This window comes from Molossus molossus, unplaced genomic scaffold (assembly GCF_014108415.1).
Source record: "Molossus molossus isolate mMolMol1 unplaced genomic scaffold, mMolMol1.p scaffold_m16_p_13, whole genome shotgun sequence".
In the NCBI taxonomy this organism is placed as follows: domain Eukaryota; kingdom Metazoa; phylum Chordata; class Mammalia; order Chiroptera; family Molossidae; genus Molossus; species Molossus molossus.
Window position 1 is genome coordinate 5,101,792 of NW_023425348.1, and position 23,729 is coordinate 5,125,520.

A 23,729-nucleotide genomic window follows, 5' to 3' on the forward strand; every position below is an offset into this window, starting at 1 on the left:
CATGATTTCACTTACAAGTGGAATCTAAAAAAATCAAAACAAGTGAAGAAACAAAACCAAACCAACCCACAGACACGAAGAACAAGCTGATGGTTGCCAAAGGGGAGGAGGCTGGAGGAAGGTGAAAAAGCAAGGGCCAATTCGATGTTAACAATCTATTCAGAACCTGGCTCACTGTCTTTAGTTATGCATCATGTCTTCTCTGCTAGACTATAAACTCTGAGGCAGAGTTAATGTCTGACTCACCTTTTTATTACATAAACAGTCTAAAAGGACAGGAAACAATATTTATTAAGTACCTACAATTTGGCCAGAACCTCACACATATTATCTTACTTAATCCTCACAATAGCCTCATAAAATTGGTAGTCTCATATTACATAAGAGAAAACAGAGGTTCAAAGAAGCTAGTCAGTCACCTTGCCCAAGTTCACAAGGCTAGTCAAGAACAAAGTCTATTTTTAACATAGTCCAAGACCTGCCCATTTCCATGACCCTTTGTACATCACTTGATGCTAAGTATATAAAACACATATTAGAAACAAATATCCATTAAATGAAAGAAGCTGTCACCTTTCACATCCTACAAGCCTATGTCGTACACCAGGGCACACCTATCTCCGGTAAGCACGGCCGACAGGACCAACCAGATGACTGAGCAGAGCAGACGCACCGTCGCGTGGCTGAGCCACACAGACGGGCCCGTCAGCACTACAGTTACATTTCTGTTGTCAGAGTTACAGTTTGTTAAAAACAAACACACACACAACCTGTGTGGGATCTAGAAACGTGGAGGAAAGGTCTGGTTAAAGAAAGAAGGCTTGGAAAGCACCCCTGTGGTCTGAGAAGCTATGTGACAGCGGAATGACAAGGCAGTGCTGAGTTCAGTGCCCAGTACTTTTCTCAGGTTCTTCTGCTCAAAAACGACATTCCTGAGGGACATGAGGACATGACAAAGTTCAGCACGGTCAAGTACAACACCTGGGGACCCAACTGAAGTCTCCAGCCACCTCCAAGCTCAGTCTCTGCAACACACTGTACCTTTGGAGTGTCAACACACTCTTCTTCCATGAAGGCTGCTTCTGCGGGACAGCCGGGTGCTGGGAAGGAAAAGGCCTCCCCCGTGGGCGCCTGTGGGAGGAGGGCGGGCCGCATCGCACCGGGGGAAGGCATGGCCGCTGGGAAGCCCACGGTCTGTGCCTGTGAACATGGCAAGAACAGACTGCTTAGGAACATTCATACCTTCTATACAAATACACATATTTCTTGGAATAAAATAATTCTTCCTGGTACAATTAAGTGATAAATCGTCACTGTTGGAAACTCTAGAAAAGCTCTGATGAAATGTGCACAGTACAGGTGCTGACTGGGAGCAGTCGCCGCAGTCAGTCACTCTGAGGTTGGCTGTAGAGTTTAATCCTGTTCCACGAGGAGGTACGTAACTTTCAGAGACGACTAGAAAATTAGTCTTTGTAAGAAATATAAGAATACTCTCTTTTTTCAATTCAACAAACGTATTGTCTGTAATCTTACTTATGTTACCCTGAAAAGATATAAAGAAAAGTCCCTGCCTCTAGAAGCTCAAAATTGAACCAGGGATAGATAACACACCCACAACTAACTATGATACAAAGTACACTGTAGTAAGTGCTATCTACCCATCTGCCTTTCGTGTGCCTGAGTGTGGTAAGATGGTGTACATTTCTTGGCAAGGGTATGTGTGAAGAGGAAGGAAAAAGCAGCACCAGTTACTTGGAGGTGATAAGAATGTCTTTCTTTCAAGGAGACAAACATTCTGAGCACAGCTTGCTGGCCCAACGGAAGAGAGATGCTTACTGCCAAGCAACTTAAATCCCTGAAGTCAACCTGCTAGAGAAAGCTCCGTTCTTCCTTTCTCCTTTGTTAAGAACTCTAACTGAACAAGCATTTCAAACTCTTCTTTTAAAAAAATCATTAAAAAAAAAAAATCTTCCTTTCTGACAGCGGGCAAGGATTGATTTTAAAGATGAAACTGCTGGACAATCCTTTCTTCCCCTCTCTCCAAACCTAGCAGAATAATTTACTAGATGCCTGTGAACATAACAGACATTGTAAACATCTGAGGGAACAATCATCACACTAGCTCCTAAAAGACAGAGGAAGGGCCTATATTTCTTTCTGCCATAATCACTTCAATGGGTATAGGATGGTGAATTTTAAATTCAAACAAACAAACAAAAAGGGACAAATAGTATGATGACCTGGGATTAATTCCTGGCTCCATCACTTCCTAATGTGTGAATCTCATTAGGTTACTTATCCCCTTTTAATCTTATTTTCTTCACCTGTACAAAAGGGCATAATACCTATTTACAGTGAAGTTAATGTAAAAGTTAACATGTAAAATCTTAATATGATCACAAGAATTTAATCTAGAAATCAGACTGCAAAGTGAATACACAGTGTTGTTTTCAGACACTATCTAATGGCTCCCAGTTAAAATTTCAGGTTGACAGTTTTCAACGATGGGGAGATATGTTAGAAATACACTTTATATTTGACTATACTTCAAATAGATTTAGCATATACTTTATATTTGGTATATTCCAACATCATTAGATATACTGCATGAGATGAATAAAATAGCAATAACAAAGTGTGGGATTATTATATAGATGGTGAAGAAAGAAAAAAATACATTGCATACTATTTTGAGCATGATTTAAAAAAAATAGCTTTTCTTGTATCATCATTCTTATATCCTGGGACACTTTTGATACTAAACAGCTTTTTTTTCTCTTTCAAGCATTAGTTAATTTTTCTTTAGCCACCATATCACAATGTAAAATTTAAATTTCCTAACAAAGTATTTTTGGTATATTCTTCTCACCCTCATCATCAATTTTTCAACCAAAGGATAAAGCTGAACTGTGATTGCTGTTTCTCAAAACTGCTGGATTGCCCATGTGAAAGCAGTTCTCCTTATACCACACCGGAGGTGAGGCGCCCACACGGTCACTGTGATGTGCTGTTCCTTCCCAGGGCAGGGTCATGCTGTGCCAGACTAAGTGTAACACACAGTCCCTGACACCTCTCACATCCAACCTGGACTCTGAGAACAACTCACCGAGAATGAAGACTATTAGTCCACAAGGGTGGGGTCCTTTGGGACCAGAGAGCTCTCCCCCTCTCTCCACACATGCAGAAGAAAGGCCATGTAAAGCCAGCAAGAAGGCATCTGTCTACAAACCAGGAAGAAAATCCTCACCAGAAACCAACCTGATGGGATCTCGATCTTAGACCTGTAGCCTCTAGGACTCTGAGGAAATAAACCTGTTGCTGAATCCACCCTGTCTGTGGTACTTGGTTATGTAGCCCTAGTCCACTAATACAATGCTTTTTCTTACAGTTGTGGAAAGTAGTAATTAAATCAGTAATTAAGGAAGAATAGGGATGAGTGTTTCATTCTTGTCTGCTTACAGTTGATGAAAACTTGGAGTGGAGGAACTGTTAAGAACTAGTAGTTAGAAAAAGACACGACACTGTGTTCTAAATAGTCTTCTGCAGTCAATTAGATGTAACATTTCCTGTATATTATACAGCAAATGTAGGTGCTCTAAATCTGAGATAAAATCTCACTGCTTTCTAAGTAGGACCACTAGACCGTGACCGCCATAAGGGAACCTCTGACCAAGTGGTGGCGCACAGTGCTGCTCTATTTGCTGAACTGTGCTGCTGGCATAGTTTATAATTTTATCTCTATACAAACTTGTGACATAGGTATTGCTATTTCTATTTTATATTTAAGGACACTGGAGCTCTCAGATGCTGACTGGACTCAGCTCATTATGGACCCCAAGGTCTGCATAATTCGACAGCTCGTGTGACCTTTGCACGGGATCATGTCATTGTTCCAACTTCTCATTACTATTTCAATGAAGTGATTTGCTACTTCTACAAAAATATAATAACACCGCCCTGGCCGGGTTGGCTCAGCACTTAGAGTGTCGGCCTGCGGTCAGAGAGAACCGGGTTCGGTTCCCGCTAAGGGCACGTACCTCGGTTGCAGTTTGTCCCCGGCCCTGGTTGGTCGTGCGGGTGGCAGCCACTCGATGTGTCCCTTTCACGTCGATGTTTCTCTCTCTCGCTCTCTTCCTCTCTCTCCCTCCCACTCTATCTGTGCAAAAAATGGAAAAAAATGTCCTCGGGTGAGGATAAAAAAAAAAATATATATATATATATATATATATATAAAACACCAACGAATTAAAGAGAGAAGGTTCTAGGAAAACTTGAAGCATATTTATATTCATAAAACCAGAAAAGTCTGTTTTTAACAAGGTCAACACTACACATTACAATGTGAAATCTTGGCGGGAAAGGAGCATCTTCTTCAGCCCACTGCCTGCTGCACCCAGAAGGCTCTGCACTCAAAACGAGTTCATGGAGAAGTACTAATAACTTCTGCTTGAATGACATACATTTTAAGTCACAGTAGTAAGTAGTTTTCTATGACTACTTGGGTCAATGTACAAAACAAAAAGAACTTATGTGGTGCTTGGTAATAAAAAAAAATTACCAAACATAAGAAGCTATGTTCTACATCTGAACACCAAGCAAAATTCAATATAATTTGAGATCTCCTCGGGTATTTACTTCAAGTTCAGGTGTGAAAAGACACCGTGTACACACGTGTGCTCGGAAGCAATCCCGTCGGTGACGCCCTTCCCTCACCTGTGCGCGGGGTGGGAACAGCCCTGGGAGGAGAGGCCTGCCCAGTGGGCTCTCCTGCTTCCTCTCTGTCCAGCAGCATTTTCCAGAGAGAAGGCACCACCATATCTCACCATGACCACCCCAACTTAGGGTTTCCCATATTACCCCTCTTCTCCATCTTTAAAGCAATTACCAGTCAACTTTGAAGGATTCCAAATGCTCAGAGATACTCTAGCCCAAATATCTGGAACTTTATCAAACATATTCTTTTACCCACATTAGTATGAAATTCACATTATTTTATATATTAAAGTATGTATAACAAAGGCTACCATTTGCCTCTTAAAATTAAGATTTTAATTTCCTTGTTTATTTTTTTTTCTGTATGTTCTATAGAAGCCAATGTAAGATACTATTATAATCATCATTATTTCCTGAACTATAAGTAAACTCTTCACTTTGGCATTCAGAGCCCTTCATGGTATGGCTTCAAGTTACCACTCCAACTTTTTCATACTTATATACATTAATTTAAGCAGATTAATTTGAACAAGCTCTCCTGAGTACTTCTTCTCATGCTATTTCTTCTGCTCACACATAATAACTTTAACTACAGGGAGGCTATACCACTGAGCCACACAGAACACCCATAACATAAGGTCAACCCTACTAAGACTGGGACATAGCAGATCTACTTAATACACAGAAACAAATACAGAGATGCAGCCAGAGTGGGGAGACACAGAAACATGCCCCACATGAAATGAGAAATCCCCAGAAAAAGTACCAAATGAAATGAAGGCAAGCAATCTATCAGATACAGAATTCAAAACAATGGTTATAAAGATGCTCAAGGAACTTAGGAAAAATGGATGAACTCAGTGAAAACTTAAAGAGATATTAAATATAAAAAAGGACATAGAAAACATAAAAAGGATCTAGTCAGAAATGAACGATACAATATCTGAAATGAAGGATACACTAAAAAAAAAAATCAACAGAGGTTAGATGAAGCAGAAGATCAAATTAATGATTTGAACAATAAGGTAGCAGAAAACACCCAATCAGAGCAGCAAAAAGAAAAAATTTTTAAAATGAGGATAGTTTAAGGGACATCTGAACAAAGTGAAGCATGGCAACATGTGCATCATAGGGGTGCCAGAAGAAGAGAGACAGCAAGAGATGGAGAACCTATATGAAGAAATAATGACTGAAAATTTCCCAAACTTGGTGAAAGAAAAAGACACAGAAGTCCAGGAAACACAGAGAGTCCCAAAGAAGATAAACCTCAACAGACTCACACCAAGACACATCATAATTAAAATGTCAAACGTTAATGACAAAGAGAGAATCTTAAAAGCCACAAGAGAAAGTCAGTTACCTACAAGGGAGCTCCCATAAAAATATTAGCTGATTTCTCAACAGAAACATTTCAGGCCAGAAGGTTTGGCATGAAATATTCAAAATGATAAAAAGCAAGGACCTATAACCATAACTGCTCTACCCAGCAAGGCTATCATTTAAAACTGAAGGAGAAATAAGGAGCTTCCCAGACAAGAAAAAGCTAAAGGAGTTCATTACCACCAAATCAGTATTAAAATAAATGTTAAAGGGAATAAGAAAGAAAAAAGGGACATAATTATAGAGAGTAAAATGGATAATAAACACATACCCATCAATAGTCACTTTAAATGTAAATGGCTTAAATGCTCTAATCAAAAAACATAGGGAAGCTGAATGGATAAGAAAAAAGAGCCATATATATGCGGTCTACATTTGACCCACATCAAATAAAAAGAGTTATTTCATGCAAATGAAAACAAACAAACAAAAGCTGAGTTAACAATACTTATATAAGACAAATTAGACTTAAAAATAAAGGCTATAATAAGAGACAAAGAAGGACATTACATAATGATAAAGGGATCAATCCAACAAGAGGATATAACAACACTTGTAAACATTGATGCAGCCAATATAGGAGTACCTAAATATATAAAGCAAATCTTGATGGACATAAAGGGAGAGACAGAAACCAATACAGTCATAGCAGGGGATTTTAACAACCCAATGAGATTAATGGATAGAACTTACAGATGAAGAATCAACAAGAAAAAGCAGCCGTAAGTGACACACTAGATCAGATGGATTTAATTGATATTCTCAGAGCATTTCACCCCCAAACAGCAGAATATATACGTTCTTTTCAAGTGTACATGGAACATTTTCCAGGAGAGATCACTTATTAGGATACAAAACAAGCCTAAATAAATTTAAGTAGACTAAAATCCTATCAAGCATCTTCTCTGATCATAATGCTCTGAAACTTGAAATCAGTCACAAGAAGAAAACTAAAAAACACACAAAGAACATGGAGGCTAAATAACATGCTCCTAAACAATGAATCTGTTAACAATGAAATCAAGGAAGAAATAAGAAAGACCTCAAAACAAATAAAAATAAAAACACAGCAACCCAAAATCTGTGGGACACAGCAAAAGTAATCCTAACAGGAAAATTCATAGCAGTACAGGCCTATCTCAAGAAACAAGAAAAATCTCAAATAAACATTCTAAACTGACACCTGAAGAAACTAAATAAAGAACAAAAAACAAAGATCAGAGCAGAAATAAACAAAAGAGTCTAAAAAACAATAACAAAAGATCAATGAAATCAAGAGCTAACAAACCTTTAACCATACTTATCAAGAAAAAAAGAGAGGCCCTGGCCGGTTTGGCTCAGCGGTTAGAGCGTCGGCCTGCGGTCCGGAAAGACCTGGGTTCGGTTCCCGCTAGGGGCATGTACCTTGGTTGCAGTTTGTCCCCAGCCCTGGTTGGTCGTGTGGGTGGCAGCCACTCGATGTTTCCCTCTCTCTTCCTCTCTCTCCCTCCCACTCTGTCTGTGCAAAAAATGGAAAAATGTCCTCGGGTAAGGATTAAAAAAAGAAAAAAAAAAGAAAAAAAGAGAGGATCCAAATAAATTAAGAGAATAACTGATACTACAGAAATACAGCAGATTATAAGAAAATATTATTAACTCATTGCCAACAAAATGAATAATATGTAAGAAATGGATAAGTTCCTAGAAACATATAATCTTCTAAAAATGAAGTAAGAAGAAACAGAAAATGTAAATCAATCATTTACAACCAACAATTTCAAAGCAGTAATGAAAAAGTCCCAACAAACAAAAGTCCTGGACTGGATGGCTTCACGGATGAATTTTACTAAACACTGAAAAAAGAACTAACACCTACTCTTAAACTATTCCAAAAAATTCAAGAGGAGGAAAGACTCTCAAGTTCATTTTATAAGGCTGAAATTATCCTAATTCCAAAACCAGATAAAGACACTACAAAGAAAGAAAATTAGAGGCCAATACTGCTGATGAACATAGATGCAAATATCCTCAACAGAATGTTACCAAACTGAATTCAGTAGTACATTTAAAAGATCATACACCATGATGTACTTCTGGGATGCAAGGTTGGTACAACATCTACAAATCAATTAACGTGACACACCACATTAACAAAATGAGGGATAAAAATCACATAATCATATCAATAGATGCAGAAAAAGCATCCGACAAAATCCATTTTCCATTTATGATAAAAACTCTCAGCGAAGTGGGAATAGAGGGAATATACCTCAACAGAATAAAGACCATATATGACAAGCCTACAGCTAACAACATAGTCAATGAGGAAAAACTAAAAGTGCTTCCCTTATGATCAGGAACAAGACAGGGATGTCCACTTCACCACTCCTATTCAACACAGTACTAAAAGTCCTACCCACAGAAATCACACAAAAATAATAAATAAAAGGCATTCAAATTGCCAAGTAAGAAGTAAAACTCATTATTTGCAGATGACATGACACTATATAAAGAACCCTAAGGATTCCACCTAAAAACTACTGGAATTGATACATGAATTCAGTAAAGTGGCAAGATAAAAAATAAACATTCAGAAATCAGTTGCATTTTTATATACCAATAATGAACTATCAGAAAGGGAAACTAACAAAACAATCCCACTTATAACTGCATCCAAAAAAAAAGGAAGAAAGAAAACAATATACACCTAGGAATAAATTTAACCAAGGATGTAAAAGACCTGTACTTGGAAAATTAAAAGACATGCCCTAGTCGGTTTTGCTCAGTGGTTAGAGTGTCAGCCCGTGGACCAATGAGTCTTGGGTTTGATTCTGGTCAAAGGCACATACCTTGGTTGCAGTCTGTCCCCAGCCCTGGCTGCGTCATGCAGGAGGCAACCAGTCGATATTTCTCTCTTTCCGTTCCTCTGTCCTACTCTATCTGATGAAAAATACAAAAATATCCTCCGGTGAGGATTGAAAAAAATGAAAAGATACTGAAGTAAGAAGTTGAAGATACAAATAAATGGAAGCATATACTGTGCTCATGGATAGGAAGAATAAATGTCCACATTACCCCAAACAATCTATAGATTCATCGCAATCCCTATCCAAAATATCAATGGCATTTTTTTTTTTATCCTCACCCGAGGACATTTTTCCATTTTTTATTCAGATAGAGCAGGAAGGAGAGAGAGAAAGAGAGAGAGAAAGATCAATGTGAAAGGTACACATCGAGTGGCTGCGTCCCACACGACCCAACCAGGGCCGGCGACAAACTGCAACCAAGATACATGCCCTTAGCGGGAACCGAACCCGGGTCTCCCTGGACCGCAGGCCGACGCTCCAACTGCTGAGCCAAACTGGCCAGGGCTCAATGGCATTTTTCACAGAACTAGAACAAATAATCCAGAAATGTATATGAAATCACAAAAGACCTCAAATAGCCACAGCAATCTTGAGAAAGAAGAACAAAGTTGAAGTTATCACGCTACTTAATATCAAACTATACTAAAAGGTGATAGCAATCAAAACAGACATACAGATCACTGGAACAGAAGAGAGCGCCCAGAAATAAACTCACGCCTGTATGGTCAATTAACATATGAGAAAGGAAGCAAGAACATACAAGGGGGTAAAGATAGTCTTTTCAATAAATGGTGTTGGGAAAATTGGACAAATATCTGCAAACAATGAAACTAGACTACCTTCTTACACCATGTACAAGAATAAAGTAAAAATGAATTAAAGTCTTAAATGTAAGACTCAAAACCATAAACTTCCCAAAAGAAAGCCAAGACAGTAAAACCTCTAACATCTTTCTTAGCAATATATTTTTTCTTGATATATCTCCTTGGGCAAAGGAAAAACACAAAATAATAAACAAACGGGAGTACATCAAACTAAACAGTTTTTACACAGCAAAGGAAACCATCAACAAAATAATAGGACAACCCACCAAATGGGAGAACATGTTTGCCAATGATACATCTGATAAGGAGTTAATATCCAAAATTTATAAAGAACTCATACAACCCAATATAAAAAAAAAACAACCCCAAAGAATCCAATTAAACATGAGCAGAGGTCCTGAACAGACACTTCTCCAACGAGGACACAAAGATGACCAACAGACATATGAAGAGATGCTCAACATCACTAAAGTCAGAGAAATGCAAATTAAACCACAATGCGGTATCACCTCATACCTGTCAGAATGGCTATCATCAATAAATAAATGACAAGTGTTGGTGAGGATGCAGTAAAAAGGAAACTATTGTGCATTGTTGGTGGGAATGCAGACTGGTGCAGCCTCTACGGAAAACAGTATGAAGTTCCTCAAAAAATTAAAAATAGAACTGCCTTATGACCCAGCGATTCCACTTCTGGGTATATATCTGAAGAAACCCAAAACACTAATTTGAAAGAATATATGCACCCCTATGTTCACTGCAGTGTTGTTTATAATAGCCAAACCATGGAAGCAACCCAAGTGCCCATAAATAGATGAGTGGATAAAAAAGTGGTGGTACACACATATAATGGAATATTACTTGGCCATAAAAAAGGAATAAAATCTTACTACCATTTGCGACAGCATGGATGGACCTAAAGGGTATTGTACTAAATGAAATAAGTCAGTCAGAGAAAGACAAAAACCATATGATTTCACTTATATGTGGGATGTAAAGAACAAAATAAACAAAATTGAAACAGACAACAGACTAATAGTTCACAGAGGGGTGGGGGGATGAGGGATTAAGAAGTACAAATTGGCACCCTGGCTGGTGTGGCTCAGTTGGTGGGGCATCCTCCTGTGCACTGAAAGGTTGCCATTTTGATTCCCGGTCAGGGCACATGCTGGGGTTTTGGGCTCTATCCCTGGTAGGTGTGTGCAGGAGGCAGCCAATCGATGTTTCACTCTCACACTGATGTTTCTCTCTCGCTCTCTCTCTAAAAATCAATAAAAAAAATCTTTAAAAAAAAGAAATGCAAATGGTACCTATAACATAGTCATTGGATATAAAGTACAGCATAGGGAATATAGTCAATAATATTGTTATAACTAAGTGTGGTGCCAGGTGGGTACTGGAAATATTGTAAAGTATCTGTCGGTCTATCCACTATGTTGTACACCTGAAACTAATACAAAATAATAATGAATGTAAACTGCAATTGAAAAATTAAAACAACAACAAAAAGAATGAAATCTTGCCATCTGCAACATGGATGAACCTAGAGAGTATTGTATTGAGTGAAATAAGGCAGAAAGAGAAAGACAAATGCCACATGGTTTCACTTATATGTGGAACCTAAAAAACAAAATAAACAAGCAGACCAGAAAAAGACTCATAGATACAGAGGACATTTTGATGGTTGCCAGATGGAAGGGGGTTTGAGAGGAAGGGTGAAAAGGTGAAGGGAGTAAGAAATACAAATTGGAAGTTACAGATTAGTCATGGGGAGGTAAAGTACCACATAAGGAATACAGTCAATAATATTGTAATAACTATGTACGGTGTCAGATGGGTACTAGATTTATTGGGGTGATCACTTCATAAGTTATATAAATGTCGTGTCAAGGGTTATACACTTGAAATTAATATAATATTGTATGTCAACTGAAAAAAAAATAGGAACTTGCTAAAACATTTGAGAATCCAGTGAACGACAGGCAGAAACTTTAGGGAAAAGCAGAGCACAGAGGATGAAATCCTAACCCTCTGTAATACAAGATGAAAAATATGTCAACCATGTGAACTGTCACATGCACAGATAAGACTATTGGCTAATGGGGTGTTACCTTGGCAACTGTTTGTTCAGCGATGGTGCTGGGCCGACGCTGGCGGGCGTCGAGCCTCTGCTCCACAGGAAAACTGCTCCTATGTGATTTCAGGCGCTCCACCAACAAGTAATAAATGGCAGCGAAGTGATTGTAGCTCTTGTTCTGCAAAGACTGAAAGAGAAAACAAGTGGTGAAGGCCAAGAACCATAAAAACCAATCCAATGATCTATACCTTTCTAAAAAAAGATGGAAGAAATCATGTGTTCTTAAAACCAGAGTAACAAAGTAGGCCTCAAAATAAAAGCTGTTCCAGAGTTTAGAATGACAGACAGATCACTTCAAGTTTCTCGTATTAATTATATAAAGGGTGATACCTTTAAATGACTTGACAGGCTCTTTGACATGAACAAGATCCGTTTATTTTCCTGCATTCGGAGAAAATGCCAGCACTGTCCCATGCAGACACTCCCCAGGGCTGACACATGGGCCCATCTCAGAGCTGTAACTATGGTGTAAGGTCGGTTAGCAGCCAGAACCCAGGGGCTCTACTTCCATAGCTTCAACACAAGTCCAAACCATGGCAAACTCTGAAGTGACTGATTCAAGTCTTTGGGGAACTTTCTGGTGATTATTTTGGACTGGAGAATGACATTTGGATGTAGATTGAGAGACACTGTGTCTCCATTCTTAGGTAATTTTTTCCTCTTGTTTTTGCAGTCCCGCCCTCTTAAAACCTTGAAAATAAAGTTGCTTCCCAATTTTTCACATCCCTCGTCTGCCAGATTTCCCAGGGCACTAAAGAAAAAACTGCTCCTCTGGCTTCTAATTCCACCTGACAGTCAGCATGGGCGCTGTGCAATGCACCTCAGAGGCAGACACTCTCAGCAAAATTCCCAGGCTAGCAGAACTGTGCTCACAGCTGCCGTCCGCACCTACTTTACGGGCAAGTGCAGAACACTGCTGAGTGCGCGATGAGCAAAGCAGGAAAGCCAGTCTGGTTTCACCATGGCTACAGCGAAGGAAAAGGCGGCAGTTTGAAGCACTCATTAGTTACAAGGGAGCATTTTATCTTCTTTTTTGTTATGGTCCCCCCTTCAAAGTAATATATATATATATTTTTTACAGCTGCATAAGTATTAAAAATATGTATGTCTCATGAATATGCTAACTACTAAAGAAAGAAAAGTGACGAGAAATTTCCCAGGTTCAAGACCTTCTGACTTCTATGGCCCATACTACTTCATACTAGGAATCTACCTGTTCTTGTCTTCTCGGTTTCTCCATTTCACAAGCTAAATCCAGTAGGCTTTCCTAAACCTTTCCCTACCATTCTTGTTTTCTGCTCAGCCCTCAGCCTTGTTCCAAAGTTGTACACTTAGGTTCTGTATAAACTGGTTTATTACCTATATGGAACTTTATGATTCATCTAATAAGAAACTTGCTACTTTGTATTTAAGTTGCCATCTTTGTTTTTCTCAGTCCTATATAAACCCTTCCTCTTGAATTTTTTGGCAGATGGGGCAGGGTCAAAGGCAGGAATCTATACACTGAGTAAAAGCAAAAAAAAAAAAAAAAAAAAAGAGTCTGATGCAATATTTGGGGAAAACTGAACAGTATGCCTAGATGCTGGGGATGGCCATGCTAGAAGACCAGGATGACAGGTATAAGTTTGAAATTTCAAGTTACTGAGTATAACAGAATCCTAAAATATCTCCAGCCTGATCACTTTACCTCGATGGTTTTCTGTTGATCTATTCCAAGGCTGTGCATCAGTCGCAGAACCTGTTCATTAAATTCCCCAATGGATGGCTCATTTTCTTGCCCTTGTGGGTAGAGAATAGGTCTCTGTACAGGAACTTCTATGAGCATCCATTTATGTTCCTTGATTTGAGCTATGGTTAGCCGCTTGGACGGATCTAGGACCAACATCCTTCGAATAAGGTGTTCACAATCTATGGAAAACACAATGTTACAAAAGTCACATAAATCACCTTGCACTTCGGGGTGCTTGCTTAATTCATGTGACTTTGTACAATGGCAGTAATCTTCGTATCCTTCACAGAGCTCACTGGAAAGCAGGTCAGATGAATTAATGAACACCTGAAGGTTATTTATATTTGTCAAGTTCACATGGTGAATGTTGACTCACAACATTAACCATCACTGTGAATGAATACTTAAGAAAGACAGGAGGCTGCAGGTCTACCCAATTCTGTGGTAAATTAACTTTTCTACTGAATTTGTCAACTGAAAATTTCTAGACACAGACTCAGATTTCCACTAAAGGAAAAAACAAGCCTTCTTCCTAGAATAAGCAAATAATAAGTGAATCCTCAGTCTCATCCAAGGCTGATATACTATCGCTCTACAGGTGAGGCAAGAGCTTGCCAGTGGACTGCTGCTGTCTCCTTGACAGAGCAGCTGAGAAAACTGCTCAGGAAACATTACTTACTTCTGATTACACTAAGAAAACTGCACCGCTGCAAGTCTGGACACTAGCTTACGTTCTGAGCTGACATCATGCTCTTTACCATTCCACATCAGCTAAACTTAGATCATGTGCTATGTGCCAGGCGCCACGCTGTGTGCTTTATACAGATGAATTTAAGCAGTCCTCACAATAGCTCTACCAGGAACTATGTTATTTCCATTTTACAGAATGAGGACACTGAAGCACATGAGAGGAGATATAACTTGCCGAGGTCAGACCACCAGTGAGTGGTGAACCCAGGATTGAAACCAGGCAGTCTGACTCCAAAGTCTACACTCTTCACTACTGGAGCGTTATTTCTACTGTTACAGGGAACGGAAGAGTTAAGGCTGGTAACTACAAACTAATCTAAGGAATTTAACTGCTGCCTATGTGACAACTCAATTAAGACTCGTAGGGATTATGGCATTTCATCTTAATTCCATAGTTTTGTCAGCTGGTTTTGAAATTTAATTTAAAAATTTTAATTTTATAACTTCCTGCTAAAAAATATGGGAAAATCCATTTCAAACTTAGAGTAAAATGGCTGTAAAAACTGTATCTACAAAGAGCTTTTCTAAGTTTAAAATAAATCAGGGGCATTTGTAGACCGAGGGTAAATGGGAAGACTTGCTGTTCTTGATCTGGGGAACTGGCTGTTTTCAGTTAGGAAGGATGGAACTTTTCTCACCTACAGGAAGGGGGCTGCTTATTTCTATGGTGTTGAAAGTAACTCATTCACTTTATCCTACAGCACCCAAACTCTCAGAAAAAGGGAAGGTTTGCGTAGGCATTTCATCTGGAGCACAGATTCTGTAATGCCCAGTTAGAAAGGTGAACAGGTTGTTTACCTTCTGACATAAAATATGGAATCCGGAATCTTCCTTCCAAAACCCTTTGCCTCAAAATAGGAAGCGTCGGTCCATCAAAAGGCAGAGCTCCACAGACAAGAACGTAGAGAACAACGCCCATGCTCTAGGGGAAGAAAACAACGAGGTCATTTTTCTACCAAGAACTTCAAACACTCTTTGTTTTCCCAAATATCCCCAGGGCTCTTAAAATTCTATGGACTAAAAATTCCTGTTTGAATGTACTATTTTCTTGAATTTGAAAAAATAAACAACCTGAAACCCTGATTATTGTAATAAAGTATCCTATAAAAAATACCAAAACATATAAATTTAATAATTTTGATTACTACTTAACTTTAAATTGCTGATGATGTTAGAATGATAACATCTGTCCTTAGAAATTCTCTCCTAGAATCCAAGTCAAGATGTTCAACTCACTCTAGTGCAGTGGACAGGGAGAGCAGGAACTACTGTCTAAGTGTTAGACACCAAGAGCTTCAAAGATGGGCCAGAGCACCAAGTATTATTATTATTATAGATGCATTTAACACAGCAAAGCAAAGAAATACCCAAATATCCAGCTGTGGTCCTTCATACTGCTGCCCTTCAAAGACTTCTGGGGCTGCATAAGGGGGGCTGCCACACCAAGTTGCCAGCAGTTCACCGCTTTTAAAGAAATTTCCAAAACCGAAATCTATTGGAATGGAAATAAATGTTACTTTCATCTGTGGTCTCAAACGATACTGAATTTCTCTGTAACAAATTTTATAATGTGCCATATGAGCAGTATCACTACTATTTACGGAGGGGATTGGGATGGTTTCTATCTTGTGATGCTTTCCTAGCACTCAGCATAATGACTAACAAATATTAAGCATTCAAAAACTGTTACTTGGCCGGTGTGGTTCAGTTGGCTGGGTGTCATACTGTGCACCAGAAAGTCTCCAGTTCAATTCCTGGTCAAGGTCACATGCCCAGGTTGCAGGCTCAATCCCCAGTAGGCATGGGGGGGGGGGGGGGCAGCCGACTGATGTTGGGCTCTCATATTGATGTTTCTCTCGCTCCCTCTCCAAAAAAATATTTCTTGAATGAATGTATAAATGAATAAAGTTTTCTTCTGAAAGAGAATGAGTAAGAGATTGGAAAAGTACTTTAAATAATGTATTTTTAAGGCCCCCCCCCAAAATACATTGGTGTGGACAACCAACTTGAATTTGATATTCTTAGAATTTTAATTACCTGATGATTAAGACTTATTTGTCTGGTCTATAAGAAAAGAATCAAATGAGGAAACTGGAAGATATTTACCTAAATACAACAAAATGACTTGGTTATTCTTTTTTTTTTTAATCCTCACCTGAGGATATTTTTTGATATTTTGTTCAGATAGAGTGGGAGGGAGAGAGAGAGAGAGAGAGAGAAATATCAACATGAGAAAGACACATTGAATGGTTGCCTCCTGTATGACCCTGACTGGGGCTGGGGTTCGAACCTGCAACCTAGGTAACATGCCCTTGATTTTTTTTTTTTTTTTATCCTCACCCGAGGATATTTTTCCATTTTTTGTACAGATAGAGCGGGAGGGAGAGAGAGAGAGAAACATCGATGTGAAGGGACACATCGAGTGGCTGCCACCCGCACGACCAACCAGGGCCAGGGACAAACTGCAACCGAAGTACGTGCCCTTAGCGGGAACCGAACCCGGGTCTCTCTGGACCGCAGGCCGACGCTCTAACCGCTGAGCCAAACTGGCCAGGGCAACATGCCCTTGATTGAGAATCAAACCCATGATCTTTCGGTCTGTGGGATGACACTCTAGCTGCTGAACCAAACTGGCCAGGGACAAATTATAAACTTTTAAGGCAGCTGAGTACAGTGTTTCCTAAGTAACAGCTTAGTGTTGACCAATACACTCTGATTTAGGCAGATACCTATCTGAATTGCTTATTAACATGCGGTGGCTATATGGTCCAGGCAGGCCACCTATCACCAGTACTTACTCATTTATGGAATGCAGTGGCATTATACTTCAAAATAGTTAATGGCCTTCCCGTACTGGTCATACTGAATTTACAGCTTTGATATACAGCATGTACTCTGGAATCTGATACTCAGATGCCTTCAATATGCATGAAAATTACAGCAGAAGTCAGTGAGCTTTGGTATTATTGCAAGCTTGTGCCGTTTGCTAAGCCTTCACATTGTCTCGTGTTCTTACCAAGGAAACACATTCCTATTATTTTGTCAGTTACAGCCACACTGTTTTGTTACAGCACACTCCTGACTGGAAAACACTGCCTTAGTGACAGGAACCGGCTCTGCACCAGCTAGTGCGCAGCACTGACCGGGCAGCGAGCTTTAAGGGGTGCATACCCCAGGGGACTGGACCAAGTCTCCAGTGCCAGACTGACTGGCTGGGAGACTTTGGACCAGTCTTGGTGACCTTAATTTCCCCATCTGTAAAGCTGAAATAATAAATACACGCAGACAGCAAGCTGTTGTGGGAGTCCAGTGATAACGTAAACTCACACTCCATTCACACCTGAGTGCAGTCCGCACCTAATACCAAAGCATTCTCTTTGCGAGTTGATGTAAAAGCTGGTGGCAAGCAGCAGTAACAGTAACCACAGTCATAATCTCCATCACGATGGGTCATGGCAGAGTACAAGCTAGGAGGTTAGGGAGAACTAGAGCTGACCTCCCACTGTCACCTTCTAGCTTCAAGCCCTCTAGGTGATAAAATGAACTTCCCTGAACCATAGTTTCTGTATCTATGAATGTGGGGTTAGCCCACCTACCCAGAAGGATGCTGTGAGGAGTAGAAGAGATTGAGTGTAAAATGACTGCAGCATATGCGAGATGTCAGCCCCCTTCTCTGTAAAGCATCTTTCAGAGAAAATACACAGGAGAGGTTGACAAAGTGTAGTGCAGCTTAAGGGTTCACAAGAGAACAGAGGGTGCAGGTGGGGAAAGAGCCTCAGGCGCAGTCTATACCTGGTGGAACAACACAGGGGTCTGTCCTTGGAACCCGGGAGTATGAGGCAGCGAGAACTTCTGTCTTCACAGTGTGACTATGGTTCAGTCCTATACTTTGTTTTCCAAAATGACTGTTAGAGAGGTCTTACCTTCTCAATCCCACCTCTGTGACTAACCACCTATCATATATCATGTCATATTGATACATTTCTAATTTTCTAGAAAACTTATATTCTCCAATGAGTCAAGAACTACATATTCAACTAACATTTAAAGAGGAAAATGTTAATTTCACTCACAGAAGCTCCGGATGTGTGTTTGAAGATCCTGAAATAGGTCCAATAATTGCTATACTTTAAACCATAATCACAGGATGAGTTTCAGTACATGTAAGCTGAGGATATGCTCTGAATAGCACTGCAAAGCTTGAACATCTCAAAGAGCCATTATAGAACTCCCCCGTTCTGGACGTCCCTGAACTCCGGGGTGAATGCAAAGGACTGACTGGGACAGAGGCGGCCAGGAAGAAGCCTGGTCTCTCCACTGCCCACGCTTGCTCACTGGCCCACTTTTTTTTTTTTTAATCCTCACCTGAGGATATTTTTCCTTCAGATAGAGTGGAAGGGAGAGAGAGAGAAACACTGACGTGAGAGGGACACATCCACTGGCTGTCTCCTGCACAACCCCGACCAGGGCTGGGACGAACCGCAACTGAGGTACGTGCCCTTGACCGGAATTGAAACCGAGATTCATTGGTCCACGGGCTGACGCGCTCTACTGCTGAGCCAAAGCAGCCAGGGCTCAATGGTACATTTCATAGGCAAGAAGAGAGCAAGGGCGAGGGGAGCATCACGTGCCTATGGCAACCCAATCTCAACCTTGGCTTTACATGGCTAGGACTAGGACACAGAACGTGTCCTGTTAACTTATAAGGAGTGGCACTAAGCAGACGTTTACTTCTATTTCCTGTGAGTAACTAAAGAAAATAGGAACGTGAGCCTGTAGAAACAATAAAACATCAAAAGACAATCAGGTTGATGAAGGCTATTATTAACGGCATATATGCAGATGTCTTCTATAACCTTGCCAAAGCACTTATACACAATGTATTTGTAACCAATCATCTGTTACCAGAAAAGGAAGACCGTGGAGTCAGGCAGATTTGGAATCAAATCTTGGGTTTTCCACTTTGCTGTGTCATCTTGGGTAAATTACTTAACTTCTCAAAGCCTTGGTTTCCTCATTTGCAAAATGGGGACAAATACCTCCACTTCATAAAGTCACTGTGAGCAACTTATTATATATTATGTCACTACTTATAAAGATAATATATAATGCTTGAGCTACTCAATAGAATAGAAGAATAGTCATTCTTCCTCTTCTTGTTTTACATATCTTCCTTCTCCATCAGACTAAACTCAAGAGTAGAGAGGGGAAAATGGTATGTCTGAACTCCCAGCATTTAGCCTGCTCTCTGTAGACAGCAGCTGTTCAATAAAGGTTTGCTGAATGAATATGTGGTCATCATCTCTTTCAGAAGGGCTTACTATGCGTCAGAAACTTATCTAAGCTCTCTGAAGATGATTTCTTTTTTTAATAACCCTATTTGGTAAGTGAGGGAAGAATGTTAAGGACCTTGCTAGAAGTTATACTAAGTTGTACACTGGAATAGAAATCAAGTCCTCACTGCTAACCACCACCTTTATGTCCTTCCCATGCACAGTGATATGTAGATATTTCTGAACAAGTTAATAATGGTCAGGTTTAAGAAGTGGCAATGGAAAGTCACTTAAAAATAAAAGACTTTTTATTTCTTCACAGGAATCTGGATGACTTGCTTCATTCAGTCTGCAGCTTCCTGCCTAGAAGCACACAGTAAAATGAAGGAAAAGCAAGAGGGATGAAACACGAAAATGGCACAGCTATGCAGAATTTGCTTCTTATCACCATTTATTCAAGTGGAATGTGTGAATGTGTCATCCTACCACCCAAATTCACTGCATTCTTTCATTCACCATTTGAGTGCACACATGGATCCACCATTGTGCAAACACAGAAGAGAGCTGAGCTACAACAGAGGATAGTAAGAGATGCTATGGTTTCATCTGATTTTTGGAAAGCACTATGAAAACTAACACTTGGGCATTCATTCATCTTTATGACAGACTCAGACCCTGCTGTAAAGGAGACATCCTTTTAGTTTTCCTTCTGTAATGTCCTCACCTGTAAGTTAATACCTAGCATGAATGCTGCTATGTCCCTCAGGCATTCTGTTTTCTGTTTCTCTGTCATAAAATTATGCCATGTAATGTTGAATTCACTTTGATATTATTTAACTTTTAATTTTGAAATAATTTAAGATTTACAGAAGAGCTGTAACAATAAAGGATAATTCTCTATGCCCTTTGCCCAGGTTCCTCTAATGTTAACATTTTATGTAACTATAGAGGTACAATGATCAAATCTAAGAAAGTAACATTGATTCAATACTATTAACAAAACTATGGATTTCACTACTTTCTCTTACTAATGCCCCTTTTTAGTTCAGGATTCCACAATGCATTTAGTTGTCATGTCTTCTACTCGGTCTTTCCTTCTCCTTCATGACCACGATGAGTACAGGTCAGGTGTTTTGTAGACTGTCTCTCAGTTTGGGCTTGGCTGATATTTTCTCATGATTAGATTAAGATTGACTTTTGGGGAAGAACAGCACAGAGGTGAAGTGTTCTTCCCAGTGCATGGGGTTATGTTTAATGATAGGTGGAGTTAACCTTGATCTTCTAATTAAGGTAATGTCTGTTGGGTTGCCTCACTGTAAAGTAACTGTTTCTTTAACAAATATTTTAGAAAAATATATTAAGACTATATTAAGTTACTTCTTAACTTTTTGAATGCTCCCTCCTCACTGGTGGGTCCTGATTGCTGCAGGGGTTGCCGTGGTGTTCTAATGATCAGTTCATTTCCCTAATTCCTTCTATACTTGTTAATTATAATTCTTTAAGAAAGAGTTGTCCTTTCTTCCCCTTCTATTTATTAAATCATTTACTTACTTATAGTACTGTCATTAATATTTATTTTTTATTATTTAAATTTATTTTTATTGTTGAAAGTATTACAGATGTCTCTTATTGTTGAAAGTATTACAGATGTCTCCCTTTCCCCCCCTTTTTGCCCCCCCCACCCGCCTTCATGGCACTATTGTCTGTGTCCACTGGTTGTGCATATATGCATAAGGTCTTTGGTTTATCTCTTCCCACCCCTCCCCCCTCCCTCCGAGATTCATCAGTCTGCTCCTGCTTCCATGTCTCTGGCTATTTTGATCGTCAGTTTATTTTGTTCATTAGATCCCACATATAAGTGACATTATGTGGTACTTGTCTTTCTTTGACTGGCTTATTTTGCTTAGGATAAAACTCTTCAGGTCCCTCCAAGCTGTCTCAAATTACATACTCTTGTTGTACTGTTACTTATTTTGATGCTCAGAAAGCTCCAGCTTTGGCCATTAGGAGCCAATTCAGGTTGGCTCCTGTATACTTTCAACATATTCCGTATTTTAAACATTTCATTTTATTTTAAGTATTTCCATATTTTTTGGCACCAGGAGGTGTTCCAGGCTCATCTTATACTTTCCCTGCCCCAGCCTTGAAATCAATTACTTTTCCAAAGGGGCCCTGGTTCCTTTAACAGAGGAATTGTATTTAGAAACCAAGACTAGGACCTAGATGCGCCCATTACAACTGGATGTCACGGCTTCTAAGCCCTATCAGCAGACAGTTAGGAAAGGTATGTATGAATGCTAACTCAGGTACACATACATTCATGTACTTATTTTCTGTACCTATCTAAATGTATATGTGTTTTTTTATTTTTATTTTTTTTTAATCCTCACCCAAGGACATTTTTTGCATTTATCTTCAGATGAAGTGGGGGGTGGGGAGAGAAACATCAATGAGAGAGAAACACATCGACGGACTGCCACCCACACAACCCCAACCGGGGCCAGGGACAAACTGCAACCGAGGTATACGCCCTTAGCAGGTACCAAACCCAGGACTCTTTGGTCCGCGGGCTGACACTAACTGGTGAGCCAAACCGGCCAGGTGTATATGTGTTTTTTTAAATCCTTCAGTTCATACTGATGCTTCTCACACCAATCCAGGATTTAGACTAGAATTATTTTGGTACTATTTTTATCTATACACAATCAAGCAACTCTGAAAAAATGTTGATGGTATAAATGAGGCAGGATAGAGAGAAGCTAAGGAAAACTGGACAGGTGAACGAGGAAATTGGAAGGGACATCGTAGGCTGACAAGCTGGTAGGCCCTCTCACCATAGCCCCACCTCCAGGAAGATCAAAGGGAAGTTTATGGCAGGAAACTCCGGTGGTGGTGGTGGTGGCGGCAGAAGTCAACAACAAGAACTGGCTAACAGGTCAACGGGTGTGTGTGTGTGTGTGTGTGTGTGTGTGATTCATGGGAAACCAACCCGGAAGCTCATTATACCATCATAATGAGAACTGACACCATAAGAAGAAGGGGATCCTGAGGGTGACAAACACAAGGACATTTCAAGAACCAACCATATTAGGAACAATACTCCCTCCCAAGCAGAAGGCAGAGACAGAATTTGGCCCTACGAAGTTCAGGAACAGCCCACGCTTGGAAACACAAAATCCCAAGAACTGACTGACCACAGCCACACTGCACTGGAGAGTTCACCCACACCCACTCGTGCACTTTGGCTTCTTTCACCGCAGGACCTGGGAGACTTGCGACCAGGGGAGCAGCCCCCAGACCTTGTCTCCAAGAACCCAAGTCCTGGACTCTCTCTCCACCTAAATAGAAATTGCTTTCCCTCTCACTGGACTCTGACCTTGACCTCTTCCCTGCACAAAATCAAGAACCTACAGGTCATGGAGAGCTTAGGGGCCCAATGGCAGGTCAGCTTCAGTGACCCGAAGAAGTTTTGTTCCTCGGCAGTAATTTGTTATTTGGGTAAGAGTAATTATTTGTACTTTCCCTCATAATATACCTTGATTTTTTTCAGATCAACCACGATTTTCAACATTTATTGGACAAAGCAGGAAAAAGAAAAATCTCAAAAAATCTCTTAGCTTTTCTCATTTCTAAGGAAGTTCAATATGAAATCATAATAAGTTTTAGACACAAAATAACAACTAGTCCTTCAACATGGTCTAATAAAATCCAAAAACATTTATGTCATGCCTACTTTGGGCTAAGCATTACACACTTGGTATTTCTGCATTTATAATCTCACTTAATCGTGACAATTGCCCTGTAAGGTATAACTGCCCTTACCTTACTTACAAAGGGGAAAGTGAAGCTCAAAGTGGTTAGTCAACTGACATGCCCAAGTTTCTACAGCTCTAAGTGGCTTAGCCAGTATTCAGACACAGGTCCTTTGAACCCTGAGCCAGGTGTCCTTTTTTCACTAGATCACAGGTGTTCTAAGCATACGAGTCAGAGAAGTTTAATCCAACTTGACATCGGAGGCCAGGTTGTCATAACCCCAGAAAAAGTCCTTTACATCAGAGAGAAAGAGATTTTCTAATT

At 39.9% G+C, this 23,729-nt stretch overlaps 1 protein-coding gene across 1 annotated transcript in view; it reads right to left on the reverse strand.

Annotated features, from left to right (window-relative positions):
- SIK2 (salt inducible kinase 2) overlaps positions 1-23,729 on the reverse strand; it is a 136,031-nt gene that overhangs the window by 14,237 nt on the left and 98,065 nt on the right. Inside the window, exons 5-9 of the mRNA XM_036257615.1 lie at positions 15,747-15,871; positions 15,178-15,301; positions 13,588-13,808; positions 11,875-12,027; positions 1,042-1,200 (exon numbers count right to left, since the gene is read on the reverse strand). Coding sequence (XP_036113508.1) covers positions 1,042-1,200; positions 11,875-12,027; positions 13,588-13,808; positions 15,178-15,301; positions 15,747-15,871 — 782 coding nt within the window. The remainder of the gene's footprint in view (positions 1-1,041; positions 1,201-11,874; positions 12,028-13,587; positions 13,809-15,177; positions 15,302-15,746; positions 15,872-23,729) is intronic.